The sequence below is a fragment of the Adiantum capillus-veneris genome, chromosome 9 (genome assembly GCF_014529385.1).
Source record: "Adiantum capillus-veneris isolate H3 chromosome 9, ASM1452938v2, whole genome shotgun sequence".
Classification (NCBI taxonomy): domain Eukaryota; kingdom Viridiplantae; phylum Streptophyta; class Polypodiopsida; order Polypodiales; family Pteridaceae; genus Adiantum; species Adiantum capillus-veneris.
In genome coordinates, this window is record NC_140939.1 from 160,715,378 (window position 1) to 160,739,437 (window position 24,060).

At 43.0% G+C, this 24,060-nt stretch overlaps 1 protein-coding gene across 1 annotated transcript in view; it reads left to right on the forward strand.

The window, feature by feature from the left end:
• Positions 1–18,516, forward strand: part of LOC147451480 (transcription regulator/ zinc ion binding protein) — a 34,771-nt gene extending 16,255 nt beyond the window's left edge. The window contains exons 3-6 of the mRNA XM_086520371.1: positions 10–108; positions 4,892–5,479; positions 17,305–17,649; positions 17,770–18,516. Coding sequence (XP_086376497.1) covers positions 10–108; positions 4,892–5,479; positions 17,305–17,649; positions 17,770–18,045 — 1,308 coding nt within the window. The 3' untranslated portion in view covers positions 18,046–18,516. The remainder of the gene's footprint in view (positions 1–9; positions 109–4,891; positions 5,480–17,304; positions 17,650–17,769) is intronic.
• The last annotated feature ends 5,544 nt before the right edge of the window (positions 18,517–24,060 follow it).

Sequence of the window (24,060 nt, forward strand, 5' to 3'; positions counted from 1 at the left end):
CTTTGACAGGAGAAGCGTGCCATTCTAAAACGCCAAGAGGAGGCTCAATTAGCAGAAGAAGCTCGCAAGAAGAAAGTGGTTGTATCCATTGATTTACTCGGCCGCAAGGTATCAAATTGGGTTTCTGAATGAATGTTGAGCCTCTCACCACCCAGAGCCCATTCTTTTATTTTTCTCTGCACATCATGGTAGTAGTCTAAAGAGTCTTTCACACCTACAAGCTCTGATGAATTTCACCGGTGTGCAATACGAGTGAATTGAGTCTCAGTATTACTGAAAGAAGATTTTGATTTGATAATGCCAAAAAGCTTTTCAGCTCTGAGTTATATTATGCTGAGAGTCTTCTCAAACAACTACAACATAACACACTCATCGACAACAGTGTTGTCAACTGGACAAAGCCAGTAATTTTATCAAAACAGTAGTCATTTTGTATAAAAACAGTATATGTATGGTATCAGAGTGGGTAGCAACTTATCCTTTGTTTTAGTTTCTCAAGAACTGCACACTTGTCACATCATGCAATCTTGGCCTTAATGGCCTTAATGGCCAGAACATTGAGATTCAAAGCAGGTTTCAGGCAAAGTGTCATTGTCTACTCCTGGTCCTTCTCTTGTTGCTTTGCAGTCTTTGAGCAAGCTTGGTGTGGACAAGGGTAGAAACAATCAACAAAAATATAGAAATCTGAAAGGTTGTTTTTGTTGTGATATGGGAATGAGATAGCTTAATTCACGTCCCTTTATAATTATTATTTTCATTGGGCACACCATTAAAGTTTTCAAATTCATTCAATCAATTGACACACAATCGTGGACTGCAAGCCAAGTTTCAACAAGATTAAGGTCTTATTGAGTTTTATCTTCTATCGATTGGTGGTTTTGGTATCTCCCAGGAGAAATTAGGGAGTGAGGCTGTTTTGTGGCTGTGCCCAGCTGTATTTGAGGTAGCCGTACCTTTTCCGATGGGACAAGCCATGCATGCCCACCCGGTAGGTTGGCATGAGGTGGGACCCTTGATCTTGGGGGGTCAAGGGTGAGCCTTGTGTCATATCATGACGACGGACATTATCGTGCCACCTTGATGCATTTATGCCATGTCTATGTTTTTAGGCTGTCACTTCATTTGAGAGGGTGCCCCCATATTGTTGGGTATTGGGTATTTTTGCAGTGTGAGCCTTGTGTCATATCATGACGACGGACATTATTGTGCCACCTTGATGCATTTATGCCATGTCTGTGTTTTTAGGCTGTGTCACTTTATTTGAGAGGGTGCCCCCATATTGTTGGGTAATGGGTATTTTTGCTGTGAGTCGGGCATTGAAGGTGAGTCCCTACCCCCCGCGCGCTTTATATAGAGTTCATTCAGCAGACAGTGCCAATGTTTTTGGGATCACTATTGTCTCTCTACTTCAAGGTTTTCTCTTGCCTCCCTCTAGTGTTTTGAGATCGCACCTCTCTCTGGTGTTTTCTTCTTGCAGCGTTTTCTCTCTCCATCTGCAATCTCACTCTTCTCTTGTCCTCTGCAGTATTTCCTTGCAGGTGGTGGTTCCCTTGGCTTCCCTAGGCTGTGTACGGAGGGTTGTCCACAGATGGAGGCTGATTTGGGGGCGTTTCATCGCGGTAGATCAGAGATCCGGTGTTTGCCTGTGATTGAGAGGAGTTATGCTCGCAGTTGCATACTTGATCATGATTCAATTCACCTTTTCTATTGCATCTTTGACATGGTATCAGAGCCACGGCATGCTCTTGAGTCGGATGGGTGATTGTGGGAGTTTCCAGTGCTGATTTTTCGATGGGTAGGGTGGTCTTGGGCTCATAGTTTTTGCTTTTCAAAGTTAGGCCTCCAATCGAAGGGAGCTGGCATGAAGGGATAATGTCGCCGAGTCCAATAGAGCAATTCATTGTCTTCTCATGAACAAAATGGTATGGTATCTCTATATGCTTGGTTTAGGCATGAAAAAGTGGGTTCCTCGCAATGGCTATACAACTTTGATTGTCGGAGTAGATTGTGGTCGTATGCTATGGCAAGGCAATCTCCAATAGTAGCCTTTGTAACCACATTGACTCGCATGTAGCACTGCAAAGAGTCTGATGCTCGGCTTCTGTGGATGATAATGCAACCATAGGCTGCTTCTTGCTACTCCATGAAGTCACTCGAGCCAAATGAAAAGGTGTAAGTTGTAGTCGACCGTCATCCATTTGAATCACCGTCTCAATTTGAACTTACAGAGAATGATCTTGGAGTCTGTACCTCCAACTGCATACCAAATGCTTCAAATACCTCAAGGTCTGAAGAGCCTGCTCCATATATGACTTGGTGAGTCTGTGCATAAACGAACTTAGAAGTCCCACCGAGAAACTGATGTTAAACTAGCTTATGGTACTTTGTAGCATCGGCTACATGTGAGAGGTCATATTGTGACAACTTCTAGTTGGGATCCAAAGGAGAAGAGATATGTTTGCACTTGGTCATACCAAATGCTTCCAACAACGCTCTGGACATAGTGCTTCTGAGAGAGAGAGATGCCCCCCTTCGTCTGCCATATTTCCAATCCAAGAAAGTAGTGAAGCAAGCCCGGATCTGTCGTCTCAAATTCCTTTGCCAAGGTCTCCATAGTATTGCATATGTGCTACTCATGGCTAATTGTAATCACAAGATCGTCCACATAGAAAATAACAAGATTCAAGAATCCTCCCTCATTGAAAATATACAAATTTGGGTCTGCAGAAGAACGACAAAAGGAAATGACGTAGGAAGAAAGAGTCTATCTTGTGGTACCATGCTTGAGAGGCTAGATTTACATACAGTGCCTTCTACAACATGTAAACCATGTCATTGAATTCTAGATTTAGGAATCCTGGAGGTTGCTGTCACAAACTGATGACGTGGCATGCCCGAATGGAAGATGTTGGCTAAGAGGACACTTGGGGGTTAGGGTTGAAAACCTAACCCTACACAAAGTACAGAACCCGGTTGAGAGGTAATTAATTTAGTAGGTTCTTTCGTTTGGTGGTTGTGACTTAGCTAGCTTGTTCTATGATAAAAACCTAACCCTACACAATGTACAAAATAAAGCAAAGACCCAAATTTGCGTAGAGCTGCTAACGTGGCACTACCGTATGAACATCCCTCTGACTAAGCAGTTGCATGTACCCCCGAGTATGGTTCTTAAGTGGGTTCAAGAGCAAGAAGCTGAGAGAAAAGGGGTTTACAAGACCAAGTACAAATCTGATGGTTCTTTGGATACGCACAAGGCACGACTTGTTGCCAGGGCTTCTCTTAGAGACATGGTGTTGACTACGACGAGACCTTTGCACCTACTGTGAAGATGGCGACCATTCAGACAGTTTTTGCCCTCTTCGGGTGGCCCATTTTTCAGATGTACGTCGTCTCAGCTTTTCTCAACGGCAACTTAGAGGAGGTGTATGTGGAGCAACCTCCAGGGTCCTTGGATCGTGATCTCAGTGACATGGTTTGTAGGTTGTGGAAGGCTCTCTATGGCCTGACGCAAGCCTCTCGAGCCTGGTACCAAAAGATAGACTCTTTCTTCCTACGACACTCCTTTTGTCATTGTTCTGCAGACCCAAATTTATATATTTACATTGAGGTAGTATTGGTGACTCTTATTATCCTCTATGTGGACGATCTTGTGATCAGGTAGCCATGTTAAGCACATCCGTAGTACTATGGAGACCTTGGCTAAGGAGTTTGAATTTTGAAATGACAGATCTTGGCTTGCTTCACTACTTTTTTGGATTGGAGATACGGAAGACAGAGGGGGACATCTTTCTCTCTAAGCAGCGCTATGTCCAAGAGTTGTTGGAAGCATTTGGTATGACTGAGCGTAAACCTATCTCATCTCCTATGGATCCCAGTAAGTTGTCACAGTATGACCTCTTAGATGTAGCAGATGCTACAAAGTATCGGAAGCTGGTCGGTTCTCTTATTCGGGTATTCAACACTCGGCTTGATGTAAGTTTCCCGTTGGAACTTGTCAGCTCTTTCATGCAAAGACCCGCCAAGTCACATTTGCAGCACGCTCTTCGGACTCTGTGGTATTTAAAGTGGACCAAGTCATTAGGCATTTCCTATGTGGCTGGCTCTTCCTCTGGATCTAGTGAGGACAGCCGGGAGGAGGTGGCGGATGGGGAAGGGGATGATTTTCAGGACTCTTATGCTCGAGTCTTGAGCATGTTGGTGTTGTTGCTAGTAGATTATGATTATGGACCACGTTTTTTGTATTTGGGTGACTTATGTATTTGGGACATGATATATCATCACTACGGGTTGCGAGTTATGACTCGGTAACTTTTTGCTTGGTAGTTGGTTCATGACATTGGATTATGGATGGTATGACTCCTTGAAGCTTATGCACAGTCATGACTCATGTTTTTTTACAGTATGAATGATGTATCGTGGTAGTTGGCTTGAACTTTGGAGTCAACCTTTGGCATCGTAACTTTTTACTTGTAGCTTTCTGATCATTGTCTTTCAATTTAATGTCATCAGTATTGATCTATGCTTTTAGTACTACCTAGGCTCTTTGTTATATTGATTATGTTTAAGTCCTATAATAGTTTGTACATTTAGGCGAATTTATAATCAAAAGAAACTCCGTTTCTTAACCAGTTTAGCCTTGGCCAAAACTTTGAAACTCGGTTTTTCCGTTTTTGTTTCTTGTGTTGATCCACAAGAAGTTCCAGTCCTGTTGTTTCCTTCTGTTCTGTTTGGGAGGACTTGGAGGTACTCATGACGTAAGTATAATGTGCTGTTTCTGGTAAGTGTTTTGACATCAAGCATTTGTCTTGTTAATTACAACATAAGAAAGGAGAGGCCTAAACTTTGCAGTTTGTGGTTTTGATGAGCTGCTAAACTCAACAATAATTTGCAGGTTGTGATGGCTAATGACACAGAAAATGACGTTTGCATCAACACCAGCATTTTGGATGGCGGAACTGTAGCTGAGAGATCTACTGCTGCTGCACGGATCAAACCTAATCCTTACATTTTGGAGAATCCAGTCTTTGTGATTCCTCAACAACATAATGAGTTTGGCCCTGCAAGTAAGAGCCGCCGCTCAGCTAGAGGACCCAGTAACTTACATCGTAATGAGGCATTCATTAAGACAGGGAGAGTGCAACATGATGATCCTTTTGTATATGTTCTCAATACAAATATGGCTGAGAGAGACAATGAAGGTATGATCAACACCGCATGGAAAACACCAAAGACCAAGGAGAGATTAAATCTATTCTCAAACGAAGACACAGAGTGCATGCTGGATTTTGAAGTCAAGGAAAGTGAAGCTTCTGCATTTGATATCTGTGCTCCACAGCAAGGGAAAAAGTTTTCCCTCTCTCCTTCCCTTTTAGCTGAAAAACAAGCACAGAGGAGCCAGAGAATTGAAACCAGCTCAGCGACATCCATACTTATGCCAGGAGTAGTGTTATTAAAGCGTTGGTTAAGCAAAGACATTCAGGTATTGCACATTCACACACACTCATAAATCCTCCTAGATTTTTTCAAAATCTGTGTATATTCTTGTCTTAAAAACAGGTGAACATCCTGTAGGCACATGTAAAGGCTGTTGTAGTGAGGATCAAGCCTAGGATAGAAGTTCAGCATTTCACAATGGCTGCTGCTTTTCAGGCCTGAAACGTAGTTTGGTGGCCCATTAATTTGTTGAATACACACCTGCTGTTGATGTTATTGTCAGGCCATTGGTACATTGAGACTGCTCTTTAGTAGCAGCCTGCCTTCATCCCCTTTTGTTTCCCTATGTGCGCGTGCGTGCGCATACACTTTTTGTAAATGTTTGGGATTGATTTACAAATGGGCAACCTCAAGATGAGGAAAACCCACAACATTTTACCTCTTTGAAGTATTTGGCGCGTTGCTTTGTTGATAATCGAGGGCCTGAAGGTTTCTTGTCCTGTTGCTTTCTCTTCCTTTTGTTATTGTTGTTTGTATCTTGTCCGGTGTGAACAATGACCAATCTATCTGTAGGGTACTTAAGAGTGCCCCCATGCATTGCAAACCCTTGCTTTTGTGCAAGGACTCGGACTTCTGCAACAGACAATAATCCCGTATCTCTGTAGGTAGACCACAACACAATCGCTCTATGTGCTACTTGAACGTGATTTTCTTAAAAGGAAGAGGCCGGTAAGAAAGTGTCCCAAAATCTCTTCCTTGGTCATCCTGAGATGATTCCAAGCTGTAATCACATCGCGTTCATATTCTTGAGTGAGCCATGAGGAAGTAAAAACTCGCTTGAACTGAAGTCACTTTGTTGGTGTCTCCCTCGGTAGGAGGAGGGTAAACCACCAGGTTTGTACGTCCCCCTTGAGATAAGATGCCGCCCTCCGGACCTTGGAATGCTCTGAATAGCGTCCTCCGGAGTATGCGATGTCAAACTATTGGATAAAAGTGGGCCTTGTGGGTATCCTTAAAACCATAAAAAGTATCGAACTTTATGGCTTGCCCACCCTTTTTGAAATCCTTGGGCGTCTTGCCCTTGTCCTCTAGAAAATCATACTTGTTGGACTTGTAAAAGTGCTTCTTTTTTGAAAACATCGGCTCATCAAAATCCGAACTGTCCGAGGAAGAAGAATTCCTTGTCTAAACCGTCAAAATACTTCTGAGATCTTCCATGGAATCGGCTCTTCTTCGCCTTCTTCTTGCCTTTGCTATGTCTTTGGATCTTTCTTCTCTTCTTGCTCTTTCTTCCCTCGTCATTGGACTCAGAGGTAGACAAACTGTCCGAGCTGTCAGAAGAGGATGAGGATGAACTGGAAACATCCTTGAACCTCACACATTTCTTTGCCTTCTTGGCATTCTCAAAAGTAGGTCTTTGACCCAAGTAGCATGGATAGTCTGCTACTCCCTTGCCACTTCTTGGTCTTCATGAGCCTGTTGACCGCCGTTCTATTGCTTTCTCTAATTCATCCTTTGAGTACACCTTCTGAGCGGGAGTCCTTGGTGTAGTCGTCTTCTTCAAGGCTGATTTCAGAGGTGATCGGATGGCAGTGCGCCTTATGGAATGCATCTCGTCAAGCGGGTGCTTGACCAAAATTTTGCAGACTGAAGATCCTTGGAGTACTGAAGCACCTGCTGGGCACAAGCGTCAACTTGCTATTGTCATTGCATTTCCATCCTTCCGTACGAGTAGGTGGAGACGGCCTGTACTCTTCCCAATCTTTCGAAGATGGACGATGTCCGTTGGAATCTTCATTATTATCTCCCGAACCAGAGTGGTCAGGTACCATAGTGGTGTGAGTAAAGGGATCGGATCCTTTGTAGGAGAAGAATCGACTGAGCTCTGATACCACTGTAACAGACTTGGACACTCCAAGTCGAGAATCTACCACAACTTGTGAGAAAACTGAAAAAACTGAACAAAACTGAGAAAGACGACACAACACGGCATAGTTCCGTAGATTGGCCCCAAAGATTAGCCCCTTTCGGTACTTCTTTATTATTAATGCTTCATAGAGTACAATGTCTGTGGGTCCTCTTCTTAGCAATGCCCTCAAGCTCATCTGCATGAGACTGATGCCTTGACACTCAATTTATAGGCCCTAGCTAGGCCTTCCAAAAGTAGTACACATGAAAAACTTCAAGTTCAAAAGCATCTTGGCCCAAAAGCTAGTGCTAGGGGCAACCAACGTAAATTGCGGAAATCCGTACAGGTGCCACGTCAGCAACATAAATCGCGGAGGCCCGTATGGCTTGCCACATCATCAGTGGGATTCGCGGACGTGCGTACAGCCGCCACATCACCAGCCATCCACACTACTTTTTAGCCTTGTGTCCCTTAGGCCCCATCGGACAGGGCCCCTAATAAAATTGACGACCTTTAAGTTTTAGGCCTCTCGCATAGGTCTTGCAAGTTGGTACAACTTCTTCTGCATCTTCCAGTAGTGTTCTGACCCCTCTTTGTCCAGAGTCCGTCCTTTAGGTCATGCCATGTCATCACTTTGTGAAAGTGTAGCATACAATAGAAGCCTTTAGAGTATTTTCTTTCTACGAATGTATCATGGATGCATGGTTTTGACTTCTTTAAGACGTCTTGATCTTGTTCTCTCTTTATTTGAGACATTTTTTTTCATTTTTTGGATATGTGGTTTCATGACTTTGTATGATTGGGATATAGTTAGATTTTGTAGCTTTATAATAGTATCTTAATGTCAACTTTTTATTTTCTCAAAAGTTGAGTCAATTTTTAAGAAGACGGGGAGAATGTCACGAGCAAGAATACAAGCTTTGGATGTCCACTTGGAAAGAAGGTCCAAGCTTTGAGAATGGGGGGAGTATCCATATCCATGTACGACAATCGAAGACTTTATTGGAGCTTACATGTATTTTTCAAGCATTGAAACACAAAAGATTCAACTCCTAAAATTTAGGGAAGGTTCTTATTTTTGGTGAATTTGGGCTTATCCTGGATTCATCTAGGTATATTTTTTAGTCGTATAGGCCCAAGTATCAATAGGGAGTCCCTTATGAACGAACATCCACATGAAGCAAGAAATGCGCCTGTTGATGCACAATTCCCAAATGCATGTGAAATACTCCGACTGTGAAAGGAAAGCATGTGAAATACTCCGATCAAGCCAATCCTGCATACACTGAGGACAATATGGAGCCCTATCAATATGTAGTAAGATGAAGCGCCAACAGAGACACAGATAGTCAGGTAGACATGTACAAGCACAGCCTATGTCGCGTGCACATCTAACCCTATGTGCATGTGGATAAGCTGTAGCTCCTATTTCTAGGGTTTAAGACAGCCTACAAAGTGTTCTGGCATCCTTGTGAGCCTGTTCGCAGGACCTGCATGTCTAGGCACTTTAGATTAGTTGCATACCCTCTGATTGCATATGAGCATAGCTAGTGTCTCCTATGTGCATTGTGTAGGCACTGGGGAGTGTTCCCATATAGTTGCATTAGTACCCAGTCTAGGTATTTATTGTGAGAGTGCACGTGTGCGAGAGAGAGAGAGAGAGAGAGAGAGAGAGAGAGAGAGAGAGAGAGAGAGAGAGAGAGAGAGAGAGAGAGAGAGAGAGATGAAATGATATATTAACGTCTACAAAAGGCCAAAATGACCTATGAGACCAACTGATTACAATGATGAGTCTAGTACCAAGTCTGGGTCCAAACAAAGAAAACTACAAACTAAAAACTGAGATAGGAGTGCTACCGACTTCTATGGGTGGCTGGTAGGCTGAGCAATGGTATCATGCCACAAAGGTACTAAGTGGGGATAAGTGTCACCATGATACAATATAGCAGTAGCATGAAGCCTATCCTGATCGACACTTTGAGTGTCGTGCAGAATCCTGTGGATCCTCTGCCGTAATCTCCGCCGGTGCTGCGTGGCTCCCCTCCTTAGTCGCGGTCGTCTCGATCTCCCCAACTCTATAGCTCGGTCAATGAGAGTACCGCTGGTGTGTGTATGGGTGGGAACCGAGCTCTGTGATGGTGGTGTTCCCTCTGCCTCTGTGGTACTCGGACTGAAGAAATCTGAGATGTGTCTCTGGGGCTGCCTCTGTCTATGCCCTCTTAATAGAGAGTCTCTATGTCTCTGTATCTCAAGTAGAAATAATCCGAGACATCTTTGATCCTGATATCTCATGACTCTATCTAACGAGTCTCTGAATAAACAATGAAAGCGTCCCCGTATCTCATAGTAGACTGTGCAGTGACATATGTAGTGAAACTCTGTCTCTGGCTCTGCATGGCATAACTGACATATCCTACTGTCTGCTCGTATGCCTTTGAATCTACCTGTCTCAATCCCAAGCTGGTGTGAAGATGTGCGAATCTGGCCTATGGCACATCGTAACCCATGAGATAGATGTGTGTCCATGTAGCTGGGCCGTGTGACAAATCCGTCTGTCGTGAGTTGGAGAAGATGCTCTCTATAGAAAGCACTCTTCGTACCCAACTCCCGTGATGGCTCTATCCATGTCCTCCTACTATCAAGCTGGATAAGATCCTGCCGGATGAGTCTAGTAATCTCCATCCGTGTAAGAGCCAAAGATGGTGCATCAAGAGAATACTGGAAAGGGGGCAGCCTGTCCATGCTGAAACCATGCCTCTGAAACCATGAGCTCATCTGTGCATACCAACATGATGTATCTCCCTGTAATGCCAGTTGTCTGGATGACTCAAGAGCAAGCCTAGCATATCTGTCCCTGGTGGTGTCCCATAAGCTGTGTACAAATGATATTGATCTGGTAAGTGCCTCAACCTCCATAGGTGGGGCAGCCAGCTCCTTGTACGATGTCATGTGGAACTGAGGCCTTGGCTCTAATCAGCCTAGAAATCATAGATACCAAGGGCCTCTCCATATTACTCTATCCAGCATTGTCAACAGACGGTCCCCAAACCTGAACCCCGTAGTGCATAACTGAAGCGACCAAAGTGTCGAAGAGCCAGAGCTTTGTTCGAGGTTCCTGGAACTGAACCTGCGAACAACTCCTCTCTAAACCGCCTAGGGCTGCATAGGCACGAGTCAATCTAGTGTCTGCTACCACTTTCAGTGTGAACCCTCGGTCCACTAAAGACCACCCCAATATATGTGTATGCATCAATGTACTCCATACTGTCCTGACCATATGTGAATGTAGGTGCTGATCTCCTAACCCACTGTGGCGTGGTATTAAATACCATGACCTTGGTTTTACCAAGGTTGACAGACAATCCACTATCCCCTGCAAAATTATGCAATACGTCCAAATGTCTCTGCATACCCTTTGGTGAGTCTGATATCAACACGATATCGTCAGCATACAATAAAAGAGGGATCCATGTCCCTGCAAGCTGAGCACCTCTATCTCCTCCTCTGTCAATATAATGAGAGACCTCATCAATATACATACCAAATAAAGTAGAGGACAATGGGCATCCCTGTTTCACTTTGATAGTGGAGTGAACTATGTCAGATATCCCCTCTGATGTGCGTACATGACCCATCACTGAACTGTACAATGCCATAATCCCCCATATCAGCTCTGTAGGTACCCCCAATTCCATAAGTTGGCGCATCAATTCTGGCCCTCGGTACTGTGTCAAAAGCTTTGCGGAAGTCCACAAAGCTGCAATATATTCGTCTACCATGTGCTCGACCCTCCTCAATGATAGCTCTGAGTGTAAAGACATGATCCAGTGTGGAGAACCCCTCCTGAAACCAGCCTGCTCAGGTGCCCGTATGCCCATAATCTTTGCCCAACTTGTCTATAGGTGATCACTCCCAATGCAAGCTCCCGCTATATGTGAGCTCTCCTCTGTCGACACTCCTCATCATACCAGCTGTTCTGAGGCATGTGCCCAGAACGACGTCTCTGACCAGGCTGAGTGTGTGGGTATGCCTTTGTCGCTGCCCCATGTAATGTCACTGTTAGCATAGATGTGATCTCCTCCACTGTGTATACTGGCTCTGATGTGCATAAAGCCTACGTAGTGGGAACTAGAGAATTAACTCAAAAGGGGCAAACTGGACACATGCCGGCTCCAGGTAGATTTGCCACTTCTAGTATGAAGAGGGGACGCCCAATTTGAGAGAGGAGGCTGATTTTTGTTGGAAGTGAACTTATAGTGTGTGTGTGAGTAGTGGGTGCAGGTTTACAACTTTAATGGAAAGCTTGCCTTCTCCTTTGCTCTATGTAGCACCACGATTTTCTCTCGTGCGACTCTCTCTCCCCTTTGCACATATTGTAATGCCCCACTAGTTGGGCTATTCAAATGATCATGTACAGTTCTTTGGGTTTTATGCGCGTTTGCTAAGGCAAGAGCCTTCTGAACAAGAACCGGATTAGCTAATTACTAATCCCCACAGGTACGCACAGCCCCATCGCGAAGGAACGCGAATTTGGAGAGTTTTCTCGCGTGAAAACTCCTCCAAATCACAGGGCAACTATCCCATTGCGTGCGGGAGGTCTTGAGGAGCGTGTTGATGTGTCAGCTCCGTCCGAAATGACCCAAAACAGAGAAATACAGCCTGTTGTGTAAAATTGCAGGTTTAGGGTTTTCCTCCTAGCACTAGAACTTCACAGGAGGTTCGGAGAAGCTAGAGTGTGGTTGTATAGGAGTTCGGGAACTTTTTAGGGGCTGTAACAGTGGAAAACAGCGCTCTGTGTTTTCTCGCCAGCCCACAAAAAGCTCCAGAATTGCATGGGAAGTCACCCTTGACTTGTACTTTCGGTCTATATAGGTTATACAGCTGTTATGTTGTCAAAATTGGGTCAAATTCTGAAATTACAGCCCTAGACAGGTTTGGACAGCTTGTAAAGTTGCTTGGGGATTTCCCATCTCAATCAAATAAAGAAATACCGCAAGGGGCGCCAATTTTTGGGGCCAACAGGGTGTTGGTCATCATTGCACATGGCATTCTAGCCGGTGGACGTAAGTGTCGAGTCTCTCTCTTTTCCATCAATAGTCTGTGTGTAATTAACAGGTTGTAGATTTGATACCGCCCTTTATTGGGTATTGGTTGGTTATAGACCACCACCGGATGGTATCCTGTCAGAAGGTAGGGTAATCCAAGATGAGGGGAAAGCCAGACTCAACAATCTATGCTGTCAATGGCCTCTGAGAAGAGGTGTGGTCAGACCAAGCTATCTGCACCGTGATCATCCTGTATGAAGAAGAGAAGCCAGAGCAGTCTGCGCTGTGAATAATCTCTGAGAAGAGGAAAGGCCAGACTAATTTGTCTGCGCCGTCTTGCTTGTATCTCTTGTCTCCAATCCTTCGGTGTCAACCAAAACAAAATCCGCGCCAACAATGCAACCAAACCGCATCTCGGTGTGGCTCTCAATGTGAATGAGCTGGGAGTGGCCTACTGCCCAGGTCGTGGGATAAGTCAATTGTAAAGTTACCGAGGGTCTAAAGGTAGCAATCCAAATGATCAGGAGTGTAGAAGAACAACTGCACTACCATCCAAGCCAAGCTCCGGGTGACTCCGAATGTAGTTGTGTAATGATGCCTGATCTCCCGCATCGGGCGGGTAAACTCTCCAAGAGAGTCCAAAGCACAGAAGTCCCACTAGTTTGTAGATCCAAGCAATGAACCTGTCTGAGAAGATCCAAGATCCTCTCCCTAAGTCCATGTAGATGCTCCTGTGTAAGCAAGTGATCTGATGTGTCGAGGTCAAGTGGTAAGTGTTTGTCCACCCAAGATGGTGGTGTCCTCTCTGAGAATGTCGAAATCCCATATGCCATGAGCATGGCCATATCTCGTGTGAACTCCTTTGATGAGTGCATAGGTGTGTCCATAGCAAACCACAAGTCACCACCCCCTCTGGAGTGCGCAACCGCCGAATGATGGCTGGAATGAATGGATATCCCAAGGATCGTACGCCTGTAGATGATCAAGCGATGTCGAAGATACCTAATGAAAGAGTGTATTTGTTGGTGCCAGGCGGTAGAAGAATCTCCTGTGGAGGTCTTGGCCGCTCCCGTGTGTGCAAGGGCTCAGCGTTTTGCAAAAAAACGCAGCAAGGGCTGAAAAAGGCAGATCTGGTCCAAAAACGCAGGGCTGATTTGTTGCCGATATGCTGCGTTTTGCTACAGGGAGGGGGCGCCAAGAGAGAGAGGATGTGATCGATGCCTGTAGATGCAAAAACGCAAGGCTGAGGTGTAAAAACACTGATGGTTTTTGAAAACGCTAGGCAACTTGCAGTTTTCCCGCGACGAAAGTGTGTAGAAATGCTAGCGCTAGCCTTGGTTTGCTGGATCGCAATGGTCTTCACTTGCTGGCGACTGATACCGTGTGAGAGTGCCCGTGTGCGGGAGAGAGAGAGAGAGAGAGAGAGAGAGAGAGAGAGAGAGAGAGAGAGAGAGAGAGAGAGAGAGAGAGAGAGAGAGAGAGAGAGAGAGAGAGAGAGTAGACCACAAACGCAAGATATGGTGAAGAGGGAGCGATCAACCCCTCATGACTACCATGAGCAGAAGACTCAATACACAATAACCCTGGCCCCATAAATAGGTGCCCAAGGGGAGGTAGGGCAATGCTTGGGAAATTCCCCCGCGACCCAACGAGAAATAAATGAAATGTGAGGGCGCTCGGACAAGATGGGCGGCCGGATAATGTAGCCTATATGCATATGCAAAGGGTGGCCAGCCCGGAGGCACACTAGCCGTACATGTATGCCCTAGACCTGTGAAGCAGCAGAGTGGTGTAAATCTAACATTTATCTGCATGTGAATCACCTCTTATAAGTGAGTTTATTAACTCGTTAATAAGCGACATTTGTAGAAATAATGGGATTTTTATTGGCATTGCCCGACCCAACTTTAATCCCAAATATAAGTGATACTAGGGGTCACTTTTCAAGCATAAGTAAGTACCCTCAGTATCAGCACCAAGTACCTGTAGTACCTCAACATCTTTGGCTTCTTTGCACCAGACCAGTCCATCAACATCAGCGTTTTCAGTTTTCAGCCATAACCTCGCCGCACCGTTGCAGATCTAAGCCATCAATACTAGCATTTTCAATTTTCATCTAGGACAGTGGATCAGCCAGCGTTGTAAGATTCAGCCCTTAGATCAGCCAGCGTTTTTCAATTTTCAGCCCACTGCCGACATCGGTGACAACAGATCAGCCCATAACCTTGTTGCAGTTGCAGATCCCATTCAACATCCCTAGCATTTTGCATTTTCAGCCCTTAGCCTTGCAGACCCAAGTATCTACAGCAAGATCCCATCAACACTCACGATCTAGAGCCATTGTATCAGCATTTGTGCAAGTAATTGAAGCAAGTACTTGCTCTAGTAACAGAGAAAGGGGACGCTTGAGGGTGGTTGGGACCCGACATGCGGCGTCGTCTCTCTCTCTCTCTCTCTCTCTCTCTCTCTCTCTCTCTCGCTATACCTCTCTCTTTTATTTTGTTCAGTTCAGCTCTCTCCATTGAAGTAAAGCAACCATGCGTTTGTGAGAAGTACTAGATCCGAGTTAAAATCCTTAAAAGCATGTGACATTGGTATCAGAGCTCCTTGGCAGTGTTCGGTATCACCACTCAAGAAAAGAACCCAAAGAACATCTTCATGAAGTAAAAGGAACTCTCTCATTGAGTAAAGGAATCTTGAGTACCCAGCCTAGATATTTATCTGCATGTGAAGCACCTCTTATGAGTGAGTTTATTAACTCATTTAATAAGTAACATTTTTAGAAATCGTGGGATTTTGATTGGCATTGCCCGACCCAGCTTTAATCCCCACTTTTCAAGCATAAGTCATTACGCTCAATACCAACACCAAGCACCTGCTCAATAACAACACAAAGTACCTGCACCAGATCAGCCCATCAGCATCAATGTTTTCAGTTTTCAGCCATAACCTCTCCGCACCATTGCCAATCTAGCCATTAATACTAGCGTTTTCAGTTTTCAGCCCTAGACAGCAGATCAGCCAGCATTTCCAGATTCAGCCCTCAGATCAGCCCTCAGCATAAGTCAATACCCTCAGTACCAACACCAAGTACCTGCACCAGATCAGCCCATCAGCATCAATGTTTTCAGTTTTCAGCCATAACCTCTCCGCACTATTGCAAATCCAGCCATCAGTGCTAGCGTTTTCAGTTTTTAGCCCTAACAGCAGATCAGCCAGCGTTTCCAGATTCAGCCCTCAGATGAGCCAACGTTGTTCAGTTTTAAGCCCATTGCCGACATCGGCGACAACAGATCAGCCCATAGCCTCGTCGCAATTGCGAATCCCATTCAACATCTGTAGCGTTTTGCATTTTCAGCCCTAAGCGTTGCAGACCCAAGCATCTACAGCAAGATCCCATCAACATCTCACCATCTAGAGCCACTGTATTAGCATTTGTGCAAGTAATTAAAGCAAGTACTTGCTCTGGCAAGACAGCAAGGGGGCCCTTGAGGGTGGTTGGGACTTGACATGCGGCGTTCTCTCTCTCTCTCTCTCTCTCTCTCGATGCTTCTCTTCCGCTCATTTTATTCAGTTCAGTCCTCTCCATTAAAGTAAAGTGACCTTGTGTTTGCGGGAAGTACTAGATCCGAGTTAAAATCCTTAAACCCTTCCATTGCACTTGATAGCCTATCCTTGTTTACAGAAGGGTAGTGAGATAGAGGTTGGTAGAGGCAGAGCAGTCCCCAAAAAGACCTCTAGAGGAGAGATTACTAGACCAAGATCGAGAGGAGGTACCAGGGGAGTTGGATAGAGAGATAGAGGACGATCAACAATTGATGGCAATTCAAAAGCAGTCTAAGTTGACCCAGGATAGGCAAGTCTAGCAGACTTTGGATCTCTTGGAGATTTAGTCGTAGGTGCCTCTCATAGTAGGCACTGTTGAGGGGGGAGGAGGAGAGTGAGTCTTCATAGTTTGCAGAGGATTTTGACCATTCAGCAGGCTTCGCATCTCAGTAGATGTCCTACTTTCTGAGATCTGGCCAGCTCACTTCTTCGCGATTGTTCCATGGAGATCTCTAGATGTTTCTCTGAGGAGTGGGCCACTATGTCTCCACATGCTTTTGTAGTTGTTAAGAACACACCACATTTTCATTTGGTCCGAGAGAGCTCCTGTGATCAGATTTAGAGTGCAGGTTTACATGATGACTCCTTTTGGACAAGGGGGGCTGTCTATGATACCATACATGAGTAGACAATGGTTGAGGCCAACTACTTTATGGATATCAAATAGTATGCAGATTTGTTTGAGAGCCAGTTTAGAGAGGCCTTAGGGAAGTTTGTTTGGTCAGATAGATGTGCATCTTGGTACCTTCCCTTGGCTTTTGAGGTGGATAGTGAGTGGGTCCCGCTTGCCTCTCTTACAGTTTGGTTGGGTTGTAGATCCGCATCCTTTTTTGGGTACATCATCAGGAAATGTTAGAATGGATGCGGATGATTTTGGAGGCACAGCCTAGGAGTTTCACAGTCCCTTGGCTTTTGTGAGCTGCTACAGGAGGTTTTTATAGCGGATGCTTTATATTAGTCATGTAACATGCAATGGACTTTGTGATTTTCGCTAAAGTGCAAGAGGTGGAGAGCTTTGGGCAGATTTGTGTAGACTTGATCACTTTCCAGATTGCTACACTTCATGACCTAATTAAAGTATCTTTATCCCCAGATGTTTCATGTGCCCACGATTTCATTGTACATCCGTCCTGTTTATTCCCATATTTCTTGTATTTGGACCGATGGTCGATTCTTATGTAATGCAAAAGGTCAAAGCCCCACTTTTATTGGATAGAGAGAGAGAGAGAGAGAGAGAGAGAGAGAGAGAGAGAGAGAGAGAGAGAGAGAGAGAGAGAGAGAGAGAGAGAGAGGAGCTAGCTTGGCGAACAGGTAGAAATCGTTGAAAGGTGTAGATATCTGGGCATTGGACCTGGTGGATTTTATCAACCAAGCTATGGAGCTGAGAGCAAAATGCATTTGTACATGATGTGTCTAGGAATGCAATGGGAGCCAACGACAAAATCATATGAAAAGAAACGCTCAGTGGATGATGCCTCACCGCCAGGCATTCCTCCACTGTTTGAAAGCCTAGTAGCTCAATGTCTACGTGATGTACGACATGCATATGCAGTTGAAGATTCTTGCAGCAATATCTTGGAAACAATTCCTGAAATGCATCCAAATATTTGCCTAGTGAACTTTTATGAAAGGAGCGGCAAGCTGGGACTACATCAGGTAAACCAAATCTTGATTGCTTGTTTTGATAAATAAATACAAGCTGTTGTTCTAGGGCAAGTTGTAGGAAAATGATTTGAGTGTACCAATTTTGTACCAATTTTAACTTTGTCTTTACAGGATAGAGATGAAAGTTTAGAAAGCCGTCAACAAGGAATACCTGTGGTTTCCTTCTCTATTGGGGACTCAGCTGAGTTCATTTATGGAATTGAGAGAGATGTAGACTTAGCTGACACTGTAATTTTGGAGTCAGGTGATGTTCTTATATTTGGCGGTCCTTCTCGTATGATTTACCATGGGATTCTGTCTATCCTACCCCAAACTGCTCCATCGTGGCTCATCGAAAGGACCAATTTGCGGCCTGGGCGATTGAACCTTACCTTCCGGCAATTTTAAGTTGATCTATCAGTAACACTCCTCTTGTTTTCACCAACAGACAATGCCCATCACATTAGAACCAAACCAATTTTGTGAAAGGCAGCAGTTTTTTGGACTTGGAGAAAGTGGGCTGAAAAATATACTTGAGGCAAAAGGTCTTCATAAGAAAAACCTTTTCCTCCATATGGTTGATGCTGCATGTAAAGGATGGAAGTCCAAGCAGCCAAAATACGCATACTTTTATAACTTACAGCATGTGATGTCTCGTAACAAAGTGTATGCAGCACTAGAGCACTGGAGAAAAACACGAAGCATTTCAAGTTTTGCCTTTGCCTTTGAGGCTCGAGGAGTATGATGCTTAAGCCTCTTCCATGAAAATTTTCAACAGAGTTTTCACATCTACCCCGTTCCATTGATGTACTTAATATCGGCCGCTGTTATAATTGGTATTAGGGTAAAGGTCCCAAAAAAAGGACACCTTTGGTTTGACTCTACTCTATTTTTAAAGTAATAAGCGAGCGTCATGATGGGGTTAGCATGGGATATTTGGAGATTTTGACAAGGGCTTTCTTCAATTTCACTCAAAATCAGCACTAGGGTAGAAGATTGAATTACCCGAGTTTGAATTTCCCTCTATTAGCCCCATAGCCCCTATGTTAGGAGCATCCTTAGCTTAGCTCTTTTACCCTAAACACCTTGTATCTAATGCACCCTCTTATACTTGGCTGGTATAAGCAGGTGTTTTTTCTTTTTCTTTCCTTTGCTTCAATGTTTATATGCCTGTGACAGCAGTGTCTTTCAAAAGAATATGTTTTGTTTTGTTCTGTTTTTGATATGTGGTTTCAAGTTAAGAGTAAAATGGGTGGAACAATAGAAGGTCAAGTTATCCGTTTTGCTGCTTTCTTACCTAATTCTGATCATTGGCTATTTGTTTTGTCCAAATTTTTCCTTAAAAGTTTCTCTTGGTTATGTTAGTTGTGTGAAAATTTCTTTCTTTCTTTACGAGGTGTGCGAGTTTTTCTGCCATAGTTTTTTTTGGCTAATGTATATACTTGATCAATACTTTTTAAGAGAGGGAGTGACAAACCAAAGAAAAGAGACGGGAAGAGAGATTCAAAGGTTTCACTTTTATGGTAGAGAAGGGTTGCCTTGTGCTACCGTAAGGAGCCATACAAAGTCGTGCGGATCTGTACATCATGCTCAAACTAAAAAAAATCAGCATATTTTCTACAATGCAACCCACTCTGTATGGCACACAAAAAATCCTTTCCACATAATTGATATAGAGAAACTATGCAAACTTGCACTAAACCTTAACATCTATTTGAAGTTAGTTTGTCACACTCAATTCTATGATCAAAAGCTGAGAGATATAAATGGATGGTAAAAAATAGCAGTGTGCTCAATTGTAGCATCCTTCATTGCTATTATCCATTGTGAGGTGAACACAACAGTAGCAGCACGATTTTTCAAGTTTTTTGCTGTCGACTGCAAGTAAAACTTTTGCTTTATAGCCAGAATTAGCTATTGCAATGTCATTGATTTTGGGCATTACTGTGTTGATTTGCAATTGTCACTGATTTGGCCCATAGCCATTGATAGGGTTGAATATTTGCAAGTGTTGAATGCGATGATATGCTTGTTGATTTTGCAACTTGAGAAAATGTAGGAGAGCTCCAAGAGATTCTATTGCCTTTGAAGCTACATGAGCTTGACTTGTGCAGGGTGCCTTGGACAAAGGAACTTGGCAAAGCATTGCTGGTCGCCTAGCAAAGGATACATAGAAAGGAAGGCTATTGATGCCTAATTTTTGGCAAAGCATGTAGGACAGGTGGACACTCGGATGGCTCATGCAAGTTAATTGGAGTCCATGTGTGGTAGGTAGGAGTCCATGCAACTAGAGTCCATGCATGGCAGGTAGCAATCCACACACGTTAACTGGAGTCCAAGTGGTAGTTTATGCAAAGCATATGGAGTGCATGCATGAGGTTGCAATTTGAGCATATTAGGAAATAGATGACCCTAGTGATGGCTAGTTCAAGCATTGCAAGAACTAAACGAACCTAGTGAAGGGTAGCATGGTGGTCCCAAAAGTTGCCATTTTCAGTCAAGCACCCACACAATGAGGAACCAACCACTCGTCCAAAAGAGCCCGTCAGAGGTCTAGATAGAAGAAGAAAGTGCATACATTTGGCACTTGGACTATGTATACACACACACACACACACACACACACACACACACACACACACACACACACACATATTAGTCTTTGATTAAATATTGTAGTAGTTCCTACTGCCACACATGGCTTTGAACTTTGAGCCTAAGCGCTAAAAATGCGAACTTACCTAGTTGGTCACTTTCAAACCTTTAAAAACTGGAAATGCGTAGTTACCTTGAACTATTACTTTAATCAGGAACAAGTTGTGTTTAAACTTGCTAAAGTTTCAAAATCCAGGTTAACTTTTGAACTTGTGTATAAAAAACCGGGAAGTTTACACACACCTCAAAGTTCTACCGGAAAAAACTTTAAAATTTTTAAAAATTAGGAGTTTTTTGCTCCCTTTCACGAATAAGGTTATTATATTATGGCCCACTTAGAGATTCACCTTGCCAGAGAACACACTCATATACACTTTCTCGTCATTTTTTACTCGAAAATACTTTTTTCGCTTCTGTCTCTCAATGTTAACTTTGTTTTTCCGAGAAGTAGGATAGGGTAAACACTCCTATACTAGACAGAAGGAAACACCTTAGTGTTTGGGAATAATTTTATTGGTTACAAGGTACAATATACGGAAGATATGTTTTTCGGCAAGAACACAACCCTAGTTAGATATTCATGGGTTGAAAAACACTTATTTTATAATGTATTTTTTATTGCCATGCCGTTTCTGGCTTGTCTGTAACCAATGCAAAAAGCCATGACGCCACACACACACATATACGCGAGGGAGGTAGCTGGAGTTGCATAGTGCTTGGAGCCTTACAAAATGGACTTCGTCGTCTCTCTCTCTCTCTCTCTCTCTAAGCACGCGCGTGCATGTGCACGCATGTGCGCGTGCGTGCGCGCGTGCGTGCACGCACACACACACACACACACACACACACACACACACACTCGCTACATAGTACTTAAAGAGCACACTCATAACAAAAATCCGAAGTGGTTGCTCTCATACACAACCCTTTGCTTACTCTCTCCCTACGACAATAGAATGCAACAAAAATATATATCGCTTAAGTTGATTGCATAGGCAGTGTAATTAGATTGTCTTCAATTTGCAATACTTTTGCACTTGGCCATAAGGCAGTGGTCGAGTTCATCTCCCTGTTGTTGTTCGAAATCTCAAAAGGTCAAGACAAAGGGTAAATCAGCTACAACACACGCTCTCGGTGCCTTCTATAAACTAAACTTGCAATACTACTGCTCTAATGGCGGAAAAACGGATGAATAATGAAGTTGTGGACTCGTCCTCCCCCTCTCAGGTGGATTATTTCCTCACATTTTTGTTTTTTTCCTTCTTAGGGAACCACATATAATCTTGTTTTAATCTCTACTTGGATTTTTACATTTAAGCTTGTTAAATTCATAAATATTTACATCTTGACATGGAAAGTAAGTAGGCATTACTTCTTTTTTCATCCACAGATAGGCATAACCAGCTTGGCAGACTAAAGAGTTTTTCATTTTCTTACTGGCATGGTACATCTTTGATAATAGAAACAATAATTTTACTGCTTTCTGTCGTGGGAAGAGCCATAGATTGTTAAAAATAACTCATTAACCATATAAGACTATACTTATAGTGGTTCAAATGGATCTTGTTTTCAAGGAAAACACAGATGTATATAGAAGGGTACTTATTCCGTTGAACATATCAACTAAAGTTAAAAAAAAACACTTTTTTAACGCTAGTAAGTTTTTTCAATTCTGAATGCCTACTTAACTAAAATCTTTGCTTGGGTCTTTCATAAGAGCTTAAGTCTATTCCTGCTCTTAAGCTAGTTAAGTAGCATGGTTTTGAAAAAAAACCTATCCCTGCACTTTACCAAGCTTTATTTGTACTAAAATACATCCCCTCTTTCACTTACAAACTAATCTTCAGTAATTACTCTCTTGGATACATGGCTATCATTGAGCAGTTTTGAATGCATGGAAAAAAGGGACATGGATGACGATTGTCGGATCAGCTCTATACCTGCATTCCATGTCTAAATAAAATTGCTAACGATTTTTTTGTTTACATGGTGGTTGCATGTAAGGATTCCGACTTCTTTTATCTTTGAATTCAAATGTTGTTCAACCAAATTTTGCAAAGAAACTTCTACTGATGCTATTCCATTTTTACTTCTTAGATGTAATAAAACATCAACATTTTATTTCAATGTACATATGTTCAAAGAAAAAATTGTATGTAGTCACTTTTATTCATCTTTGTCATTTCTCTTTTTGAATGTATGTTCAAATTGTGAATAAGGTATATTGTTTAATGCTCCAACACACACACATAGGCACAAGGGCGTAAATTGATTTGTTAATTTATGACTAGAACAATGACAAAGATATATAAAAATTAGAGTATTAGGTTTTGACCTAGTTGTCTAATTGGAATACATACACACAATCATAATATCTTCGGATTGACTGGTTTCAAGGTTGTATGTATTACCATCTTAATTTTTTTTGTTCACTTTTTGTCAGGATTCTCAACACTATAAGTACACTACTCAAATATGGATCCTTAAATCCCCCAAAAATATAGAAGCTATCAATAAAAAATTGAGAATGGCTCATGCCATATTATACAAACATACCCTAAAACGTCCCTTGATGTACTCAAATAGATACAGACCTTTCCTTGCTAGAACTACCAAAAAACTTTTTTTTTGGTTGTAGTTCCCTTTTTCTAATGTATGTTAATCTCTTTATTTTCTGATTGACTCCTTTGCCCTCAGGATGGAATTCCTTGTCAACCTTACTTTGTCTAAAGCTAGCGTCTATGTTTTACATTGCATTGAGGATGCAACTGCATCTAAACTTATTACTGGATCAACAAATTTAGAGAATTATCCTCATGGTTCTTTACTGCAACTTCTTTCTTTTAATGATTGGATCAAGCTCTTGGCTGCTCTGGTAAAAAACAAGAAAGAAGGACTTAAATTCGTAGAAGAGGAATTAAAACAAATTTCTTTGCTTCAAAAAACACACACAGTCACTGGCTACCTTTTCCTCCTCAGGTGCAGAGCTAACCAATTTTCTTAAAAAGTTATCTGGTCTTAACCCGGTTTTCATTACTACACTAGCTACTCCTTCAGTCAACATGACAAGCAGTATCTTTAGTTGCACTCCAACAGTGCTTGAAGCAGTTAAGAATTTTCAACACGACTTATGTGTTACCATATACATGTGGTAGTGATGTGTGTGAACACACTTAAGGACCGCCAGGGCATTTTTCCCCTCTTTAGGAGGTTATGCCCCCTGTGCATTGTACATACGTCCATCATTCTAGGGCTATCTATCTTTCCATTGCACTTTAAGTAATACACTTTCTGTTGTGTGCCTTGAGATTCCTTCGTCTTCTCCAAGCAGTGTGTGTTTTCCTACAACCCTAATCTCAACATTTGGTACCAGATCAGATTGCGTCCTCCCGGGCTTAGTTGCCAGCATCTTCAACACACGCCTGCTCACTTTCTCCGATTTTTGTGAGCTTTGGTGAACGTTTCCACTACAGGCAGTACTGCGCAAGCTATTTTGTCATTTTGTGCAGAATTTTTGTCAGTGCCGTTTTGTGCATAACAGGTCCTTACAATCTTCTACAATTTGTGCTATATAGCACGTTTTGTTTCCGCTTCATTTCTCCTCTTTTTGGACAGTTATCACATTACGTATAACATTTACCATGGCTAACAACAACACAGACGTGTTCAAGATGTTTGCTGCTGAGGACAGATTGGATGGGGGCAATTACCATATGTGGGCTTATATGATGCAACATGTTCTTGTATCGAAGGGCGTCTGGAATATTG